This window comes from Prosopis cineraria, unplaced genomic scaffold (genome assembly GCF_029017545.1).
Source record: "Prosopis cineraria cultivar Desert tree isolate PC_DT_omini unplaced genomic scaffold, ASM2901754v1 PC9, whole genome shotgun sequence".
NCBI classification, from domain to species: Eukaryota; Viridiplantae; Streptophyta; class Magnoliopsida; order Fabales; family Fabaceae; genus Prosopis; species Prosopis cineraria.
Genome location: NW_026555340.1, coordinates 977,190 through 998,953, shown reverse-complemented (window position 1 = coordinate 998,953; position 21,764 = coordinate 977,190). Strand labels below are relative to the sequence as shown.

General features: G+C 36.5%; 1 protein-coding gene across 8 annotated transcripts in view; it reads right to left on the bottom strand.

Moving 5' to 3' along the window:
* Nucleotides 1–1,201: 1,201 nt before the first annotated feature.
* The window catches only part of LOC129320131 (nuclear pore complex protein NUP214), a 35,740-nt gene continuing 15,177 nt past the window's right edge, over nucleotides 1,202–21,764 (bottom strand). Inside the window, exons 6-15 of one of the 8 annotated variants that reach the window (XM_054965340.1) lie at nucleotides 17,799–17,911; nucleotides 15,853–15,992; nucleotides 13,789–13,954; nucleotides 13,493–13,625; nucleotides 12,971–13,403; nucleotides 12,561–12,871; nucleotides 12,161–12,309; nucleotides 11,339–11,396; nucleotides 9,278–9,518; nucleotides 8,832–9,168 (exon numbers count right to left, since the gene is read on the bottom strand). In XM_054965340.1, coding sequence (XP_054821315.1) covers nucleotides 12,193–12,309; nucleotides 12,561–12,871; nucleotides 12,971–13,403; nucleotides 13,493–13,625; nucleotides 13,789–13,954; nucleotides 15,853–15,992; nucleotides 17,799–17,911 — 1,413 coding nt within the window. In that variant the 3' untranslated portion in view covers nucleotides 8,832–9,168; nucleotides 9,278–9,518; nucleotides 11,339–11,396; nucleotides 12,161–12,192. Of the gene's footprint in view, nucleotides 2,992–3,072; nucleotides 3,263–3,644; nucleotides 3,988–8,196; nucleotides 8,322–8,396; nucleotides 8,531–8,831; nucleotides 9,519–11,338; nucleotides 11,397–12,160; nucleotides 12,310–12,560; nucleotides 12,872–12,970; nucleotides 13,404–13,492; nucleotides 13,626–13,788; nucleotides 13,955–15,852; nucleotides 15,993–17,798; nucleotides 17,912–21,764 lie in introns of those variants that run through there. The other 7 variants (XM_054965341.1, XM_054965338.1, XM_054965339.1 and 4 more) reach the window with 7 other exon arrangements.

Genomic DNA, 21,764 nt, shown 5'->3' with positions numbered 1-21,764 from the left:
TGATATTAATGGAAGTGTTCTTACTATCTAGGTGAATTTTTTAAAATTTTTTAAAAATGCTGTGTAGCTACAAGTGACAATTACAGTCAAAGTAACAATCAATTTTAATGGTAGGGCAAAATTGCTTTCCTTTTGAAACTTTCAGAGTAAATAAACTCCAAACAAAAGTTCAAGATAGCCAGCATCCTTAAAAAAAAAAGATCCAAAACAAATATGACATTTAACCATGAGTCAAACTTTAATGTAACAATCAACGTTTTTAATATTTAATGATGGGACACCCCTAGAGAAAAATGCTCTAAAATAAGTTTATAATGTCAGACACTCCTGGAAAAAAACCTCCAAGGCATATTTAACCCAAAAAAAATATATTTATTTATATTTTAATATTTTACTATCATAGTTGTTTATACATAAATAAAAAATAATTATTTTTTATTATTATAAGTATTTATTTAAAATTATTTATATAATTTTATTTCACACCTTCTAGACACTTACTTTTCTTTTTTTTGGTAAAATCATCATTAAAAGCACCAATTCACATGTTGTTCTAGATGTTACTGCTTTTTGTAAAATTATCAAATTAATATTTATTCAATATTTAACCTTGTTAATTGTTAAGATTTGTAAGATTTGTTTGGCTTGAGGAAAATGGAGAAAAAGAGATGAGAGATTTCATTGAATTTCATTTAAAAAACAAAAAAAGTTGAGTTGAAAATTTTTAGTTCATTTTTCCTTGCCCTTTCCTTTTGTATTCTTTCATTAAAATTTTATAACCAACCTTATCCAATGTTTTAAATTAAAATCTAGTTTCCTATTATGGTTTTTTTAACATATACAATTAAACTTAGAAAAAACATACTCCTTCCACACTATAATATAAATCATTTTCTAAAAACTTTATTGGATTCAATATTTATGACATACAACAGGTAATATATATATATATATATATATTCCAATTACACACTTTATTGAGCAATAAATAAGAATGTTTTGAATAAATTAAATGTTATATTTATTACATGCAAGGATATAATTGAAAAGATATAAAAATTAAAAAAAATTAACTAATTTTTTTTAAGAAATATAAATTAATTAATAATAACTTATATTGTAAACCGAAGAGTACACTCGAAAGAAAAACTTCTAAAAACTAGACAAAAACAAGCATCCCATTAAAAACGATCCAACCATAAAAACCCAAAATCCATCCCATTAAGAAGTACAAACTATAAAATCAAGCAATTAGCCTGTTTAAACCAATGTGATGGAGGCTTTCCAATATCGAGGATTTCTACATCATGCATTTATTTAAAATGCAGAATGCAAAACATAAATAGTACCGGCGATAAGAGTTTAATACACTGAACGTGTGTTTCTAGTGGCCCGGATAGAACAAAATCCTGTGTTTTCCAACTATCCTTTGTTGTTAAATTCATTTTATGGAACGGAACAGAATTTACACGTGACATGTATGACTATTTTCTCATCTGTGTAAAGAGCTCAGGAGGTTTACTAGTTCCACCACCAGTGCCATAAGCACCAAAACCACTTCCCTGGCTGCTAAATGCCCCAAATCCACCCGATGCAGCTCCTGCAAATCCACCTGCTGAAGAAACAGTCGCAAAACCACCACCACCAGCAGACCTAGCACCAGATGAAGAATTGCTGGCAAATCCACCAAAAGTAGAAGCAATTCCTGAAAAACCACTACCAGAAGATGCAATACCAGCAAACCCTCCACCTGCTGATGCGATGCCTGCAAACCCCCCAGCAGCTGTTGAAGCACTTGAAAAGCCACCAGGTGAACTACTGACTCCAAATCCACCCCAAAACCACTAGGAGCAGCAAAACCACTGCCTGGTAATCCATTACCAAGCTGTCTTGATTGTCCAAAAATACCAAGAACTGATCCCAGTGCCTGCTGTCCCGATCCTACTTGTGCAGGCTGGCCAAACACACTTTGAGATGGTGCAGAAACACATGTCCCAGCACTGAAGCCACCCGAGAATGCACCTGAATTCATTGACTGGGATAGTGCAGAAGACTCTGAGCTTGGGAAAGTAAAAGATGCAGGTCGAAATAACTCTCCACTAGGAACTGAAAATGCAATTGGAGGACTTTGTGGACTAGCTCCCCCATTACTAAATGGACCACCAAATGGATTTGATTTAGCAGTGGATGGACTAGGGACAGGGCTAATCCCAACGCCACCAAAGTCTCCCAAGCTAGGTTCAGCAGTGTTGCTCGTCTCAGGAGCCTCTTCCTCCATCTCATCCTCATCTGTGATTGCGGCATCTAAATTTGCAGTTTTCCCACTAGTAACACTACAAGGAAAAGTTGAAAACTGCATAGGTGCATCAGCATTCTGTTCAAGATGAGAAACTGGGATGTTACTTGATACAGAACATGTAACATTATTCGTGGACAGTGCACTTGAGCTTGCACTTGAAGGATTGCATTTTTCTGAAGCTTCAGGCTCTGACTTAGTTTCCTTTTTTGGACGCTCAAACAACAGTGTGTTCACGTCTTTAGTAGTCCCCAAATCAGTCTTTGAACTAGATATCACAACTTGTTGAACCTCTGATTTAGGTGCCTCCAGGTTTGAATTCAAGGAAGGTGGATAAGGAGATGATGGTACCACATGTTTAGTGGCTTGATTAGAGGGAGGAGCTGAAGCAGAAGATGTTGACTTGACTTGATTTGTGTTTAAACTAGTCAAAGATCTACTTAAGTCCACTGAGACTGATGCAAGAGGCACTGTTGCCAATGAGATGGATGACAACGAACGAGAAGTTAATGGTGTTTGGATAGTCGGAGATGAAGAATCACATGAACCACCAAATGAGGGCACTGCTAAAACATTGTTTCTCGGCAACATAGTGCACTTAGGCTCTGAAATTTGGGTAGGTGTTGAGAGGTTGTTAGCCAATACAAATGACTGCGTGTGTTCTGACACATCTTCAGGGCGACCAACATGAATGCCTGCAGCCAGTATTTTTAAGGTAAGACCAGTAGTCACATAAAATTAATTCATACACAATTCAGGGAATTAGGTGAGATCACCTCTCTGTTCAGATGCAGTGAATGTTAAGGGGATTCTGGAATCTGTTTGATGTGGAGTTTCTTTAATCCAAGAAAGGTCAACATTTTCTTTATCCATTGAAAAGAAAGGTCTATTCAAATTTGGTCTCTTGACATCTTGCAGCAGCATTCTTCTGACAATGGTTTTAGGAGGCTCAGAACAGGTCCAACTCTGCATCCAAGTTTATTAATACTCACAAATGATACCATTAGAGAAACCAAATATCAAGCAGATCCATACTTCAGTTTAGGTGAAGCATTTCATTTAAAAAAAAAAAAATTGCCAATCTGCTATAGAATGCAGACCATGAAGCTTGGGTACCCTAAGTTCTGCGCTACAGGTATCAGATCAGGTACTTATCTGGTCTAGATATGGCTCTGGTACATCTAAATGAGTGTTCTCTTTAAGATATGCTAGGACACAAACTAAATGGCTCTGCTTACAGGTCTTTGGCATTTCACCAAGTAAGAGATGCGAAGAAGAAAGATTATTGTCATGCAGCAAAATTGAGCAGCTTAAACCAATGGATGCTTATGTTGCAAGAAAATAATACCTGATCAAGGGAGTCTCTTCTCCTCCTGGACATTTCTGGTTCACAGCCCTTAAAAGCACTGGCTTGATTTTTCTTCGACTGATCTTTATTAGTTGCCAAATTAGAAAGCACTAACTTCTTGCTTGAAGGAGTATTTATAACATTTTTCATGTCAGTAGAGCCAAATGAAGGTTGATATGGAATCCCTATTGTTTCAAACAACTCCTTCACAGTCTCCTGTTCCTCAGACGGGGACTTCATACTCAACGAACCCATTTGCTTTGAGAGAGATTCTGAAAGATTCTCTGCAGCTACAAGTTGTGAATTCATTGCATTATGTACACTACACAATGATTGAATGTGTCTGGAAAGGGGAAAAATCTCCAGTTCAGTAAAATGCTACTCAATGTTATTCTTAGTAACAAGACAAGAAAATATATGTTCTTTTTTTTTTTATTTTTCGATTAGCACACAAGAACTCTGATCCACTACATATATGAGAGACATTCCCCTCAAAATTGGCGTGAAAAACACCAAAGAGTAGCCATGAAACCAAACTTGTCCATAACATACTGAAATATTTTGAAAGTACAAGCATACTTGTCCTTAACAGCCACAAAACATTGAAATATCTTAGAAAATACAAGCCTTTTCTCCAGCCAAATATGCTAAGCTCCTTAAAAACAGAAGTTTCTCAATATGGCGGCATCTTAAGTATTAAAATTTTGGATGGGCTGTTGTGATAAAACAGAAGCTGAAATAGGGCAAAAGTTCCCCTTTATGAAAGACTCCAAGCTAAGGATCCTCCCATAAAGTGTTTTTTCTCTATGCTACTTTATTTATTTAATTCTAAAAATGGGGGAAATGTTAGTGTATACAGTGAAAGGTTGGAATATGCACTCAGGCCGAAGTCATTGTTGCTCACATATGGTTCAGATTATTGAGAACACTCTTGATTGTACAAAGACACCAGTATCACAGAAGTACTCAGTTCACTTCTCAGGGTCTTTGGCAAGCTGGAAGCTATCTATGAAAATAATGGCTGAAAAATAGCTAACTGAACAGCCTAACACTGCACGATGGAAGATCAAATCATCCTTGGTATACTGAAATACAAGACCAGATCTCTGATTTATTCAGGATGGGACCTTGAGATCAAATACTCAAGCAGAAGCAACTTCAAACGTGTAGATTTTCTGGCCAAACATGCTCACTTGCTGGAGTACGAACTCAGAATTGTCCATGAACCACCCGCAGGCATCTTGGGACTCTGATAGAGCTGGAAAGTTTAGAAAAACCTATGAGAAGAAATTAAGGGGGAAACAAGGGACAAAGAATAAAGATCCAGCAGATCAAGGTTGTTATCCCAAGGGTCCTGATTATGGGGAGTAAGTAATAATGTGTGTAGTGTGGCTATAGGCTCAACTTAGATGCTAGAGTCACCTTTTGGCTTGCATTAATATTTTGTTGAGCACTCAATGTTTTAGAGAAAAGACAGTTGTGAGGAGAGTGCTGGCCTCTCAAACACCAGTGAGGGACCTGTTATGTGTTGTTGATTTGTGTTTCTTGTATCTTTGTTTATCAATAAGGAATAGGGTTTTGGCTAGAATTAATGAAGTTCCTTTTGTAACACTGATCCAGTTCTCTAAGTTCATCAATAGCAAAACCTCAGAATTTCCCTCCTTTATTGCTTGCTTGCTTTAAGTTATTGTTGTGCATTTATTGTTTAGAACAGGGTTAAATCAATTGGTATCAAAGCAGTACGATCCTAGGGCAATGAGTTAAGAAGAATGGTAAAACAAGTGCAATGTGCTGACCTAGACGTACAAGAATTGAAGGAAACAATTGGAGGGTTGACCAAAGATGTGAGTATTCTCAAAGAAGTGGTATTGAGGATAGATGTGACTCTGGACCGGATGTAAAAGAATTCAGCAAAGTACCACACGCATGATGAGGAAGCTTCTCACAAAGAGGGAGATACAGGTGGTTTTGTCAGGGACGAGAAGATGTTGGAAGGTGTAGGAGATTGGAATTGCCTATCTTTGTAGGGGAAGACCCACTAGGATGGCTCTTCCATGTTGAAAGGTACTCCCACATCAACTCCATGACTGAAGAAGAGAAGTTAGATGCCATGATGGTTTATCTCAAAAGAAAAGCCTTGAATTGGTATCAATGGCTAGATGCTAGGACACCATTGTGCAGCTGGTCAGAATTTAGGAAAGAACTACTATGACGTTTTCACTCTACTCAACTTAGGGTTGAACATGAGACATTATTCGCGACCAAACAAGGTGGTTCTGTGCTGGAATACATGGAGAAGTTTGAGAGTTTGTCTATGCCTTTGAGAGAAGCATCCGAAGAATCTCCAATCAGCACTTTTTGTTCTGGTTTGAAGACTAAAGTTAGAGCCAAGTTGAAGCTCTCACATGCGTTGACTTTGAGGGAGGTCATGGAGGCAACCAATGCGTAGACAAGTGAAACCAGTTCCTGGAGGAAGAGAAGAGGCTTAGGGTTTCACGAGCCCAAAGTTTTCCACCTGCGTGTAAGTCTTTTCTGGCCCAACCCTTTTTCCAAGGGTATCACATGCTAGATGCATGCAAGAGCACTAGTGCGGTCTCCACAGCATCGCATGCAGACTCTTTTAAGAAACTAGGAACCAAATCGAGCGATTCAAATATGGGCAGTAACACAATTGGTATGAGGAGCATCTTGAAGACTACCCAATGCTGAGATTGCCCAAAGACAAGAATTGGGTCTGTTTTATGCGTGTTGAAAAATGACTCAACTATGCTTGCAAAAATAAACATCTTCAAGTGATATTGTTGAGACGGATGCTGAGGACACTACTGAAGAGCTCAACCCTGCTACTGAAAAAGAAGAGAATTTTGAGGCTGACAAAGATGCAACAAGAATGGAATTATCCTTAAATTCCATTGCTGGGTTTGGAAGTAATCACATGATGAAGGTGAAAGGCCAAATTGCAGAGGAAGAGATAGTCATTTTGATTGACAGCGAAGCCACTTACAGCTTCATAGCTGAAGAATTATTGGGAAAATCCAGTATTACTATGGATGAGATTGCTGAATATACCATCACTGTAAGGGATGGGTACACACTCCAGAGAAAACAATGCTGTAAAGATATGAAAATGAAATTACAAGGGCTTGATATGGTACAGACTTTCTATCCCTTCCCTTTGAGAGGAATCGATTCTGTTCTAGGGGTGGAGTGGTTGAGATTCCTAGGTGATGTAAAAGTCATTTCAGGGCAATTAACTATGAAGATTGGAAAGAAGGGGAGCCGGGTATGTTTATAGGGTGACCCCTCATTATCAAGAACTCAAGCTTCCTTTCGATCATTACTATGGTCTGTGCAAAAGAAAGGACAAGGTTTTTTTGTTGAGTACAGTAGCTTTGAGAAGACTCAAGAAGAAAAGCAAGAATAGCCACCTGAAGTGACGATGCAGATAGAAAAATTTCCATTGCTTTGCTGTGCTTTAGGAGAATTACCTCCAATGCGCTCTCAAGACCATGCTATAGTAATTAAAATAAGGAAGCAGCCTCCGAATATTTGCCCTTGTAAGTATCCTCACTTGCAAAAAAATGAGATTGAAGGCATGATTCAAGAAATGCTCAAAGCTGGAATTATTCAGCCCAGTAACAGACCACATTCAAGCTCTGTATTATCCCAAAAGCTAGCTGTTGACGTTGGAGAACTAACCCACTTAAATACCCCATTGAGCATCCCATACTATTTAATGTAGGATTTGGTATCCTATACTACCAAGTCTCCATCATTATCCCAAGGGTCCTGATTATGGGAAGTAATAATGTGTGTAGTGTGGCTATAGACTCAGCTCAGATGCTAGAGTCACCTTTTGGCTTGCATTAATGTTTTGTTATGTTTTGTCGAGCACTCAAACAATGTTTTAGTGAGAAGACAGTTGCGAGAAGAGTGCTAGTCTCTCGAACACAAGTGAGGGACCTGTTATGTGTTGTGAATTTGTGCTTCTTGTATCTTTGTTTATCAATAGGGTTTTGGCCAGAATTAGTGAAGTTCCTTTTGTAACACTGATTCGATTCTCTGAGCTCATTAATAGCAAAACCTAGAATTTCCCTCCTTTATTGCTTGCTTGCTTTAAGTTATTGCTGTGTATTTATTGTTTAGAGCAGGGTCATATCAGCCTCTATATAGAAGACAAACATGGTCTGGATGCTAGCTAGCCATCTAGTTTGTTGGTAGGGTCTTTTACTTTAGTTGCATTTTCTGTTTCAAGTTCTATACTTGCCTTTATTTAAAAATAAAAAAAAATAAAAAAAACAACCTAACAACCAAAGAATCTCTCCTGATCTTCTCAGCCACTCAAACTAGAAGACTGAAGAACACCAAGAAACAATAAAGAATAAAAGGAAAAAAAATACCTCTCCTCCATCTCTAATTAGTTACTTAATGAAAAATAAATTTTTTAAAAATAGGTTAAAGCCAACACTCTCCAATTGAAATTACATGAAGATGTCAAGTGGACTAAGTTTCACGTTTTCATGTTCAGTCCAAGAGTTACAATTTACTTTACCTTGAAGGTCTATATCTATTCTGAATAGCTGCATGATCTACATGTGATCCACAGTATTCACTGAATGTATTGAGTTCAAGGACGTTGAAATGCATCTCCAATTCGATTAACTGATTGGTCAAATCCTGAAATAAGATAGGCGTGTACTGTTAAATCCCAGTCACTAGATATCCTTCATCTGTAAATATTACTTACACCACCTGATTCAGACTCAGAATATGCTGCTGCTTCAACTGAAGTTCTGAATTCAACTTCTGCCGATTCCATAGGTCCCAATATTGGCTATCAGAAGTTTGCTTAAAAATCCCTTCCATGTACATCTTCCTTGCCACAACTGTCATGTGATAAGATCCACTTTGTCTCACAAATTGACCAGAAAAGAAAGGATGCAAAATATGAAAACTAAGAACTTGATTGCAATGAGCATACCAAGGCCAATGCATTACTTTAAGCTAACTAGCATATTATTTGTTTGTTATTCAATGGTTCTACTAGCAAAGCTTGAAAACGGCTGGAAACTTTTGTGGATTACTCAGTCCACATGTTTTGTTAATCTGCGTAAACTGATATAGGGATAACCATGACAAAAAAAAAAAAAAAAAAATCTACACATACAGTCACACTCACACTAGATAGAGTCCAGCAAATCAGGAACTATTATCAAACAAGGAAAAAAGGTAGATAACTGCTGAACAACCAAATAAACAACGGCAGCATACAAAATCAGCATTTAAGGGATCACTTCCAGGATGTCACTCGATTTCCAACTAATAAGAGAAAGAAAGAATGTCCTACATAGCAAAGGGAAAATGACAATTCTAGCTGTCTATGTTGATAATATTGTTGATAGAGCACAATGGCGTCTTGCAATCCATGTAGCTGACCCTACCTAGTGGGATAAAGGCTTGTTGTTGTTGTTGTTGTTGTTGTATGTTGATAATATTGTTCTCACTGGAGCTGACACAACTGAAACTGATCACATTAAAGCTGCATTAGCCTAAGAGTTCCAAATAAAGGATCTTGGAGAAACAAAATACTTCTCTGGGATGGAAGCGGCCAGATCAAAGAAGGGGATTTGCACCTCTCAAAGAAAGCATGTTCAGGATCTCCTAAAGGAGACAGGCATGATGGGATGCAGACCAAGTGATACTCCCATGAGAGTGGACAATATCAGTGAAGATGAAGATCTTGGTAAGTCGGTTGATAAGGGAAGATACCAACGTATGGTGAGAAAGTTGACATATCTCTCTCACACCAGGCCAGACATCGCATTTGCAGTATGTGTGATTAGTCAACACTCACATGATCCAAAGCAAAAACACCTAAACAACGTTTACAAGATTCTTTACTATCTGAAAGGTTTACCTGGTCATGGATTATCGTTTAAAAAATCATATAAGAGAAATGTGGAGATGTTTATAGATGCTAATTGGGCAGGTGACCAAGATGACCGAAAGTCTATCTCAAGGCATCGCACATTTGGGTGGGCCAATCTTGTCACCTGGAGAAGTAAGAAAAAAAGTGTTGTTGCAAGGAGTAGTGTTGGGGCTGAATTCAAAGCAATTGCTCTTGGAATTTGTGAGGGTATTTGGCTCAAGCAAGTCTTGGAGGAGTTGAAGCAAAGTATGAATCTCCCAATTAAACTATATTTATATAGTATGGCAGCCATTAACATATCTCATAATCATATCCAACATGATAGAACCAAGCATGTTGAAATTGATTGGCACTTTATGAGAGAGAAAATATATGATGTTATTCAACTGTCCTACATCCCATCCAGAGAACAAACAGCAGATATTATTATGAAAGGATTGGCTCGAGACAAAGTTTGAATATTTTGCTGGCAAGCTGGACATAATTAACATGGATGGTCAACTTGAGGGAGTGTCGATAACCTAATATTTCTAAATAAACATTATTTATTTATTGTAAATATGTTATTAATTAGCCAGATTCTTTGTATCATTTTCCTTCCCTATATCTCGGCCTATCCCAATATTTATGTCCTATATATACTGCTTTGATTCTTTGTACTTGTATATATTCCCTCAAAAGGGTTCTGTGATAATATAGAATTATTTTCCCTCAATATCTTCAGAGTGCTAAGCAAATGGTCTTCAATCCTATAAGGAGATAAAGGGAGAACAAGAAGGATGCTTTAGGAACTTGTCAAATGAGATCTATTATTGGTAAATAATACATCTAAAGAGTTGGTTGTTGATAGAGCATAAAGAGATCAACCAATACATGTAACCAGCCTCATTTGGTGGAACAAGGCTTATAGTTATTGTTTCTTATTAATTAGGCTGTGATGTTAGGAAATTTTGAAATCATTTGCTCCATTCGATTGAGATAAAGCTGGCTAACTAAAGCAAACATTGTCTTGTAATATTTGTAAATATTTTATCATTATTGTAGCCGATTCTTAGGGGATTAGAAAACTTATTATTTGACCTATAATTTGTCAATGTCTAGACTGTTTTAATAAAATACTTTGTTTATGATCGATTTGATCACAGCTTGGCTATGGTTTTGACTATTAACCCTTGAATCAATGCCTTGATCAATTTAATCACCGGTCTATTTTTTAATACCTTGCTAAGGACTATAAATGTCAACTCAAGTAGTACTACTTCTTAGTCGACTAAAATGTTGCCACAAAATGGTTCCAACACCATCTAGCTAACAGACTTGGAAACTCCCTATTTCACCCCATCATCACCATTACACATGTGATTTGTTAAGATTAAAATTATTTTCTCTGCCCATAATATTATTAATCGCAACATGTAGTACATATAGGGCAGATAAGGGTCACAGTAATAAATAAAATTAAAATCTGATATGATCTGATATCTGATTCAAATTTCAAATCAGATTCAAAACCCCTAAATCTAGAAATAATAATACAAATAAAGATAATTAAATAGGCATTAAATAGATACTGAATAGATAAGCTTAATGAGTCAGCCTATCCATTGGGCCAGGCCTAACGCCTTCCAACACATGTCATTCACCTAAATCATTCTCATTGGATTCTAAAAAATTAAATTCATCACCTTTAATATACAAGTAACATGAACTTTCTTAAATAAAGACAATGCAAATATATATATATATATATCCCATTCAGAAATACCTTGTATGGTCTTATCAAGAAGAGAATGGACCTCCTCAAGTTGTTCAATGACTTGGTACTGCAAAGAGACATGTCATAATTCAAATCAGTCTTTAAAAAAAAAAAAAAAACTCAAACAAAAGGAGTGCGTTAAAAAATTACAGAGATACCACTAGGAAACACTAATGCACTTGAGACATGTTCCTTGTGGGTTTACAAAGGGATTGTAATGCTCTTTTGAGCTAATATTTGTTCATACTAAGAGCTTCATTCTTGCTCGCCCTATGTTCTTGTATTTCTTAGTCCTCTCATAAAATAAATAAAACAGAGGCCCAGAGACTGCTACACTCTGCTGAAGCCTCCTCAACCCAAAAAGGGGAGGGATCAGCAAAATAAAATTGACATCGTCCTAGCCATGATGTTCAGAGGAGTTTTTAAAATATACATATTCTTATTGTTTCATTTCCAGCCATAGAAATAGTAAGCACTTCATCAACTCTAATAAACAGCAGCCAATAGCAGGTGGGAACAACTACTTATCACTAATAGTTATTTTAGAGACAGAAAACTATTACAGCAATGAAATCGCAAAATAAAAGGAAGATGACAAAAATTGTTAATATTCAAATATACTGCCCAGCATTTTAGCTGCTCGTTACCACTGGTTGAGAACTGTCTCAATAACTGGCAAGTAATCAATTAATGTGGCTACGGCTACATCATCAAGATCTTTACTAATCATCAGAATTAATGAAATGAGATGGTTCAAATAACAAGACCATCACTAAAATTCAATCAGAAACGCTAAATTCATGTATACTAAAGTGAACAAACAAAAATTACCATCCATATTTTGCTATGCTCAGATAGAGTGATCAAGCCTCGCTCCAATCCTTCCATGAACTAAGTGACCTGGTGCAAGTGTCTGTAAAGCCACCAGCCTCTTCTATTGACCTCAATAGCAGATCCAGCTCTTTAGTCATCTCATGAATCTGAGCAGTAGATAGACAGATTAGAGAATGTGATAAGGAATCAATAACAAGAAAAAGAAAAGGCCGATGAATATTCATGGAATCAATGTACAGACCAAGATGGAAAAGATACACCAGAAGACATAACATTCATACAGGAACTAGAATGAGGGGCAGATTAAGGAACTCAGGATAATATAGTTCTATTCAAGGATAATATAGTTCTATTCAAGATATACATGAAAATTGTGAATGCTTTTCAGAAGTAATACATTGCCAAATTGCTTTGACAAGTTTGGTTCAGAAGTCGATATCCCAAGCATGGAAGCCCTGCGCTGTTCATTGCCCTGAAATTTACGAATGGAAGATTTCTCAACTGTACTAGTTTCATTCATTGGAAGTTGCGTGGTACAAAATGAGAGCATTTCCATATTTCCTGCTCCTTTCGATGCTTTTTGTCCCTCATTCTGAACTGGTCTACCATTGTAATTGACAGCAGGGAATACACCATCCGTACCCAGAACATCAAAAGGCTTCGGACCATGTCTTGCATGATCTTTTACAACGTTAATATTCCTATTACCTGTACAATATATATTTGGCTTTGATAAGCACAAATCTGAAGATTACCCAGTGTTTTAAAAAGAAGAAACAACAGTCTTTCATTACGAGAAATTTTCACCTGTTGATTGATGAGAAGATATCTGCAAGTGCCTTGAACTACTTTTGCTCAACAATTCATTAGTCATCTGATTACTTTCTTGTAAGCTTCTATGACTAGGCAAAACAGAAGTAGCAGGACTTGTCACACTAAAAGAACCACTACTAAATTCAATTCCTCTAATTTTTTGGGTTTCAATCCTGCTCAGTTTCTCCAGAGAAGCACTTGAAGAAAATTGACCTAGCATAGTGTTATGCTCCAGTGACAGGCATGCATTCTGACCATTAGATTCTTGATTCAGATTTACATCTGAAACCATTTGCTGCTCATCAGGCTTAACAGACCATAAATTTGCCACTGATTTCACTTCTTGGCTCTTAGTGATATCTTCATTAAGTTCTTGACAAGGATCTGCAAATTGCCTGAGTTTTAAATTCCCAGGCACCTCAGAAGCCTGCATACAGTTTTCATCACAAGTTTGATCAACCCCTGGTGGAACAATTTCATTCAATTCATATCTTGGAAATTAAAACCCAAACGAACCTGCTCTAATTCTTGTTTCAGCAATCCATGCAAAAGAGTAGAACATTCCTCCACAGGAAGCTTTAAAGGGGCATTCTTTTCCTCATCAGGCACTACAGAAACAAACTCAGCAGAAGCTTCACTCCCTGCAATACTAAAGACAAGGCATACACAACCTATTGAGTAATCAAAATTCCATGGACAAAATAATCTCTCAGATCACTGGAACTGATAAAATGCATCCTCTATTCCCATTCAAAGTAATAAATCATGTGTCCCAGAAAATGGAAATACGTGCAAATAACAAAAGAGGATACCTGGCAACATTGAACATGACAAGCTTTCCATCTAATGTAAGACATATAAGAACACAACATGGTGTGAGCTCAGTCCTTTCTTCCAAACCAAGTTGAACGCTAACTTTCTGATAGACTGAAGCATTATCAACGCATAGCCCCAAGACCAAATTATCATCACCATTTTCTGGGCAAAAAATTCACATGTTAATTTACATTAAAACAATCAAACAAAATGTTAGATATAGCTCTAGAAAGAGTTTGAAATGATCAAGCTGCTACATAGTTGACATGAAGCAACACTAGTCTTATGATCAAAACCAGAAGATAATTCTATATTTAACTGAATTAATGAAGTATACAGAACTACAAAAGCTTGCAGCAGAATACCCTAGAGAATACCCAAGATGGCGTTGCAAAACAAGAGGAGCAAAATAATGAAGAAATCTAGGAATCTAAGCACATAATTGTGACTGAACAAACAACTCCTGCAAATCTGGATAATGATATTGAAAAACTGGTAAATAAAAAATCTAATGGTTCTCCATTCCTCCTCAAGCTGAAGAGTAATGTTCAGCATTCCCAACTTGCTACTTATTTCCTCAAAATTTGTTCTTGACAAAGCTTTAGTTAGCAAGTCTGCAACTTGCATGCTGGTAGGCATCTAAGCCAAAGCAATTAATTATATTTCAGTCTATCTTCTCTTTTATCAAATGGCAATCTATTTTAACATGCTTAGCTCTATCCTGGTGGGTGGGATTATTATCAATGCCTATAGTTGCTACATTATCAAACCACAACTTCATTGGTGTCCGGACACCAATCTTCAATTCTGTTAACAAACCCTTTATCCATATTCCTTCACAAATTTTCAATGCCAAGCTCAATATTCAGCATCAACACTACTAGCTACAACTAGCTGTTTCTCCTTCCAAGTAACAAGATTTCCCTAGACAAATGAACAACACCTAGTTGTAGGCCTTCTATCTATAACTGAACCCATCCATTCTCAATGAACGATCCCCTTCTTGGTGTCATAAACGGACTATTTCTTCCATGTGCTCCTCTTGGGGCTTAATCATAAACGGACTTACAATGCTCATAGGGAAGCTAATATCAAGTTTTGTGTGACGTAAATATATTAGCTTCCCTGCTAGCCTCTCATATCTTCTGGTATCTATGAGTGTTCCAAAATACACATTTATTTGCTGGCTCGTTTGTTTGGGTGGATTGTTGTGCAATGCGGTACCTGATCTGTGTTGTGCCAGATATTAAGCATGTGTTGTCCAAGATATTCATTTGAATGTAGTTGTGACAGATATTAAGTATGTGTTGGTGTTGTTTATATTTTCTTCATTTTATTTTTTCTTCCACTAGTCATTCAAGATCTTATTTTCTCCATTGAAGTTCCCTAGCTGGATAAATTATTGGCTACTCTAACTAACTCAGCTTCACACTTTATTGCCATATCAGTATCAAAGCTAAATTCAATGATGACACAATTCAGCTACAGCCTGAATATTAAAGGCCATGAAAGACCTCTTCAAAGCCCAAAAATGTCCCTACAATGTGTACCTTCCCAGTCAGACTGCCCCCAGCATCAAACAAACCCCTATCCTTACCACTCTTCACAGCATAAATGGCCACAATCACCCCCTAGTGGTCAGGTATGGTGATTGCTGTGGCAAAGAGAAGCCAAACTATGTCACCAGATCTGCTACCCCACTCAACTTTGATAATTATAACTATAAGAATGCCACATAGGAGGCAGAACATAGCATGGTGCAGTCATAGTTAACTAACTCAATGACAACATAAATAGGGAAGAACTTCTTGTAGTGCAAGAATGTGCATTCGACAAGCTATACCCAAATATGCAACTCCAAAATTGATAAATATATTTATCCATACAATGAACCCTTAGTCAGATTTAGGTTTTAAAAGCCAAAATATTTTGAAAGCAATATCCACACCGCTTCCTAACATAGCAGCAAAAGAACTCACAAGAAAATTGATTGAGAAAATTTAAGAATGACTTATGCTGAAGAAAATGCACGGTGCCTTCCCAAATAGGCAACATCATACCTTGAAGCTCAATTCTTGGAACCCAATTATCTCGATCAATGTCAATGACCACAACTTCACTCTTATCATCATCTACAGACCAACCAAGCAACATAATGTGCTGATCTGTATTTTTCCTGTTAGCATTGATTGCAAGCTGGCTGCACGCATTGATAAAATAATAAGTTAATCAGTTCAAGATTGCAGAAAGGAAAACTACAAAACTACAAGTACGATGATGAGGAGCAGACACCCTTTAAGTAAGAAGCCAACTTTTATTGATAAAAAGAAGTAAACCAAATTTTAAAATTTGTAACACTATACAAAAGGCAAAATTCATCACTAGGAACAATATTAGGGATAAAATCACTAATATGGAAAACCATTGATTTGATGAAATTTTACAGCTATGCAACTGTTGGGTAGATTAGTGCAGAGATAACTCGTTCAACAATAGATGAAGGGCATAGGATAACAAGGGAAGATTTATACTTTGATGGTGATTCCACAACAAATTATTGAGTTAAATTTGAATATGATTTCAGCACTAGTTCCCAAGCAAAGGAATTACATATTCACGTGATGCACATCTTGAAGTTGCTTCTACTTGTTAACTGTTAATGGCTAATTAAGAGGGTAGCTTGGCAGGTAATATTTTTAAAACAACACACAAATGCATAGTCTCAATTTTCTTCAATCTAATTGAGTGTGAAGTTCCTTCACAAGAGAAAAGTAAGAAAGGGAGTTATGCGATTCTAGAAGGTGCTAATATATCTTTAGGCTCTAAGAAGCACCTAGCCATTTTTGGGGGTAGCCAGCTCTAACTTCAGCCTACTTGGTAAATAAAATGCCATAAAAAACCTTAAAAGTTCTCAAGAACAATTTGTTTTATTATAGAACATATAACTTTGAGCCCTGTTAAGAGGGTTAAAGGAAGGCAAAAAAAGAAAAAGATAAAAAATACTTTTGAAAGTTGTTGACTGAAACTTCTTAATTAACAACATTTCTAAAAGATTTGTAGATGATAGATTACAATAGCAGCAGCGGTGGCGTCGGCATCGTTGCTGTTGTTGTTGTTGTTGTTGTTTTGGAGATAAGCCTTGAAAGATTAAAGTCTCACATCTAAAAGTGATAAAAAATAATGAAGTACATTTAAGATTGTGGCAATCCTTATCAAGTAACTAAGCTATCTTGGCAATATGGACAAGACCAAATAAAAGCTCATTTGGATACTGAATAGATAATGGTAATGGACAAAGCTTCACTTCATTAGGACCCAAACAAAAGAATTAACATTGTATCACAGCAAAAAAGGCCAAACTGCCATAAGATTTGAGACCAGAAGAACAAAATTCTTCTGTGACCTAGGGCACCAGAAGTGTAAGGGTACAGGCCCCAAATAATGCAGAAAAATGAAGGTTCAGACCTAAGGCTATGATTCAGAAAACAAGCCCAAGCAAATTGAAATGGATTGGGCATTTGAAAGCTAGACACACTAAAGAAATGATGAGCTAGTCAATGGAATTTCCAAATCTAAGAAAAGATTGGACAATGAAAAATAAGACCCAAGTGTCAAGGAAGTAGATGAGCAAGAATCTTGAACTCATTCAACTAACAAAGCCAAGGAAAATCTCCACAATATAAAGAAAGACAATTTTGCTCCCATGGTCCCTAAAAATATTCTTCCATTTTATTCAAATGACGCGAGCCATTCAAATCATTTCTTATTCTAAAAATTGACATAATATCATAGCTTAATCATGCACATATAGAACAATAGGTATAATTTCTTGTTCATCCCATGCACAATACAATGAGGATCAGGATCGGGCACTGCCCTTGCTCCTTTGTTGCCAGGATCTATAACAATGTGTTCCAAAGAACTAAGTCTAAAAGGAGACATATGCATTGAATTTACGCATTCATAAATACCAAAAGCTTTATGACGAGAACGAAAAATGTTTTACCATTGTTTTAGGTAGGTCAATAACAGGTGTGGTCCGCATCCCACGGGCACAATGTCATCAAATAGTCCTTGATAAATATCATAGAAGGATTGCACAGTTAGTTGAGAATGAACCTGCAAGAAGAAATCCAATCTAGATTTTATAATACACCAATTCAAATAGATGGAGCTTTCATTAGGAACCCTACACTCCCTTCTTGCATTCCTGAACCATGGAAAACAGAAGGCGAAAAAAGAGGGGACAATGCATAAAATTGACGATATAAAAGCAAGAACAAAAGTTAAGCGCATTCATTGAATCTGGTTTGTAATTTGTAATCTGTTGATGCATGGGGACAGTGAAGAGAAGGTCAAATAAGGAGCAAAGGAATCAATTTCCTTATTTGCAGGCATTTCATCTTTTCAAATTTTTTTTTGTATAAAAATAAATTTATTCCAATATTGTCAGTGTCATACCAAACAAATTCATGGTGATAATCATTTCATTCAGGCCCATTCCATTCCTTTTCTATTTGTCAACACCCACACATTCAATGTACCAAACAAGCCTTAACCTTGACAACTTTGGAACTCATTTCCTTGACCCAAGCCCAAATAACCCTGACCCAAACCCAAAACAGACCCCCAAAGGCATGTCTTAGTGCCATACAGCAAAAGAATACACTAGAACATAAAAAGGAAAATTCAGCCACTAATTGTGACAGAAATAGAAGGGGGAAGCAATGCAACCATACAGCACCCAAGTGATAGCACGAGCCAAGCAAAGTCAATCAACTTTCCCTTACTCCAAGTTCTAAAGATTTGGAGGTTTTTATTGCCCTAAAAGGGTTAAGGAGCTACACAGAACAACATCAATAATTTTGTAGCATATGACAACTTATCTCATCAGTTGATATTGGTACTAAGGTCGACTGCAAGTTGAAACTTACGCAGGAAAGTTCACTAGTTGACACAGAGGTATCATAGACTTGTATGATGGAGATGGTGAATAAGAACCTGCATGATTTTATTAAAAAAAAAACAATCTTGAAAGGGCCCATTCTTCAACAAGAATGAACATGCGGGCATTGAAGTGTATTCAGATGCTGTCTGGGGGAGGTTAGTACTGTAGGAGGCCAATTACAAGCAACTCCAAATTTGTTTGGGTAAGTTTAAGTACATGGAGGAATATGAAGCAACCTGCAGCTGCATGGAGTAGTGCTAAACTAGATTTTCATGCTTCAACACTTCAAATTTGTTTGAGTGAGGACAGTGAAATGGATAATTTTGAATTCTGTAAAGAGGGGTAGAGGAAGGCTAAAAATAATACTAATGGAAATTGTTGACCTAGACCTCTTAGTTAACAACATTCCTAAAAACTTGGTAAATAATAGAGCATAATGACATCGTACAATCCATGTAACCAACCCTACCTAGAAGGATCAGGCTTCTTGTTGTTGTACTCCTCAAGGAACTTAGTGTAACCTATAAAAGTATTTTGTGATATCATGGTGACTATCAATCTTATTCATCCCTATAGGTAATAGGATCCAAGATAAGTAGGGAGAAATAAGGAATATAAATCTTCATTGAAATATGAAATAAGAATCCAACATCATAAATTAATAAAGATAAAAGAAAATCTTTAATAGAAGATGAGTAAGAATCTTAAACTCATACAACTAATAAAATCAAAGGAGAATCTCCACTTGTATAACAAAATAATGATTGTATTTCTAGATGATTTCTACAAGTTGCACCTTAGTGTTTATAGACAGAAAAATGATTAATAATTCCCAAAAATACTCTCACCAATCCATAACTCAAATAATGGGGCATAACTACTAGAAGAATAAATAAATAAATAAATAAAATGACTAACATAATCTATAATACCCACTATTCCTAAATTTAAGGACCACTCAACAAAACATAAAAATAATCTAAAAATATTATTAAACAGATAATATCTTAAATAACTTGAAAAAAATAATTATTCCTAATATTGCTATAACTGGCCCACATCACCCATTATCCCATGCTACTCGGTACTTTATAAATAGGACTACAAATGCAGCGGATGACCAACATTTTATCAAGAAGAAGATTGACTCTAGCCTACTTGAGTTATGTTCAAGCTAGTGCTTGAGTTGCAGATCTTAAGCCAAAGGCAACTGCTAGATTTAAGCTTGAATAGTAAGCTACCAAGCTGAGAATGATTAACATTTTCTCCTCAACTCAAGAAGTGTTGAAATTTGACCTCAATAAGGAGGCCTACAAGAAGTTTTTATGCAGATAGGTTTTCACCATCATTAACAATAACAATAATGAGCCTTATCCTACTACATGAGGTTCGCAAAAAGAATCACATTATGCCACTGTGTTTTATCAACAATAGGAAAATATGTTTTCATCATTTAATTTAATTTAATAAGTTAATATGTTTTAGGGAAATAACAAAAACAAGTCCCTATACTTTGATAGCATATTGTTTTTAGTCTCTATAGTTTTATTCATTGTCTTCAATGCTATTAGTTTAATCAATCTGCAATGTTAGTCTCCATAGTTTTAAAGATACACATAAAGACCATGAGATGGCATTGACAAATGTAATTTCACCATAACTTTGTGATGTAAAACACAAACACTCACGCTCACACTGATTTAAATAGAAAAGGAAAAGTGAGATGAAACAAAAACAAAGAGTGGTAGGGAGAGGGACGAGAACAGGGTAGTAAGGGAAGAGACGAGGAAGGACAGAACAAAGAGGGAGGAAGAACTGAGAGGGGTAGGACGCAGACTGGAGGGAGAGAGTTTTCAGAATATATCAAATAACTTCATTCATTTCCTCCCCTTCTGAATACACAAGTCATGCTATTTATAAGTATGAGGTTTCCTTCCTAACAAGGAAACGTCCACTTGTGTTGCCTGGTTTCCTTCACAAGAAAGAAACTTACAAAAGTTAAGTGAAAAGCAACAACAACTAATAAACTAATGAAAAGCAATAAAGAACTAATAAATTATTTCCTCCTAAAGTAATATTTTCCATATTTTCTGTCAATTCCCCCTTGCTACAAAGAACTCTCCTCCGGAAAAGTAGAGAATTGATAGGCTTCTAGCAAGGCAAGATTAAGTTGTTGGAATTCATCTTCTGAAATCCAGGTGGCATCTTCATCAGATCGACCTCTCCAACGAACCAAATAACAACGGAGGGGCCCTTTAGAGGTAAAGACCATTTGATCATCCATAATGGTTTCAATTTCATCAACTAATGGTGAGACAGCAGGCAATGATGGAATTGGCACCTGTGAAAGCCAAGTACCTGCAGAATCATCAGAAAGCAAAGGGGGAGGCTCAAAAGTTCCCCAGTAAGGCATAAGATCCTCCACATTAAAAAATGGGCTTATGGCCATATCAGAGGATAATTCTAAAAGACAAGCATTAGGTCTTAATTTCTTTGTTATGCGAAAAGGTCCCGAAGCTCAAGCATGCAACTTTTTAAAAGCGTGTTTAGGGTAACGTTCTGGACGAATGCAAGCCATAACATAATCACCTATATTGAAGCTTTAAAATCAGCGATGAGTACTAGCAGATAATTTATATTGCTCATTACTCGTCGCTAATTTACGCCTAATTTCAACATGTATTTCATGAAGGCTATTGGCAAAGGATTCTGCAGATTCAAAGATGCGAAATGTTAACGGGATTAGCAAGAGGTCAATAGGCTGTTTAGGATTAAAACCTTGAACAATCTGGAAGGGACTCGTGCCTGTAGACTTATTCACTGAATTATTATATGCAAACTCTGCAGTGGGTAAAATCAAATCCCAGTTCTTCGACCTATCTCCAACTAAACTCCGAAGCAAATTACCTAAACTACAATTAGTGACTTCAGTTGGCCTATCAATTTGAGGGTGGAAAGCAGAAGAGAACTTCAATTGGGTATCAAAAAGTTTCCATAGGGTCTTCCAAAAGTAGCTAACAAACT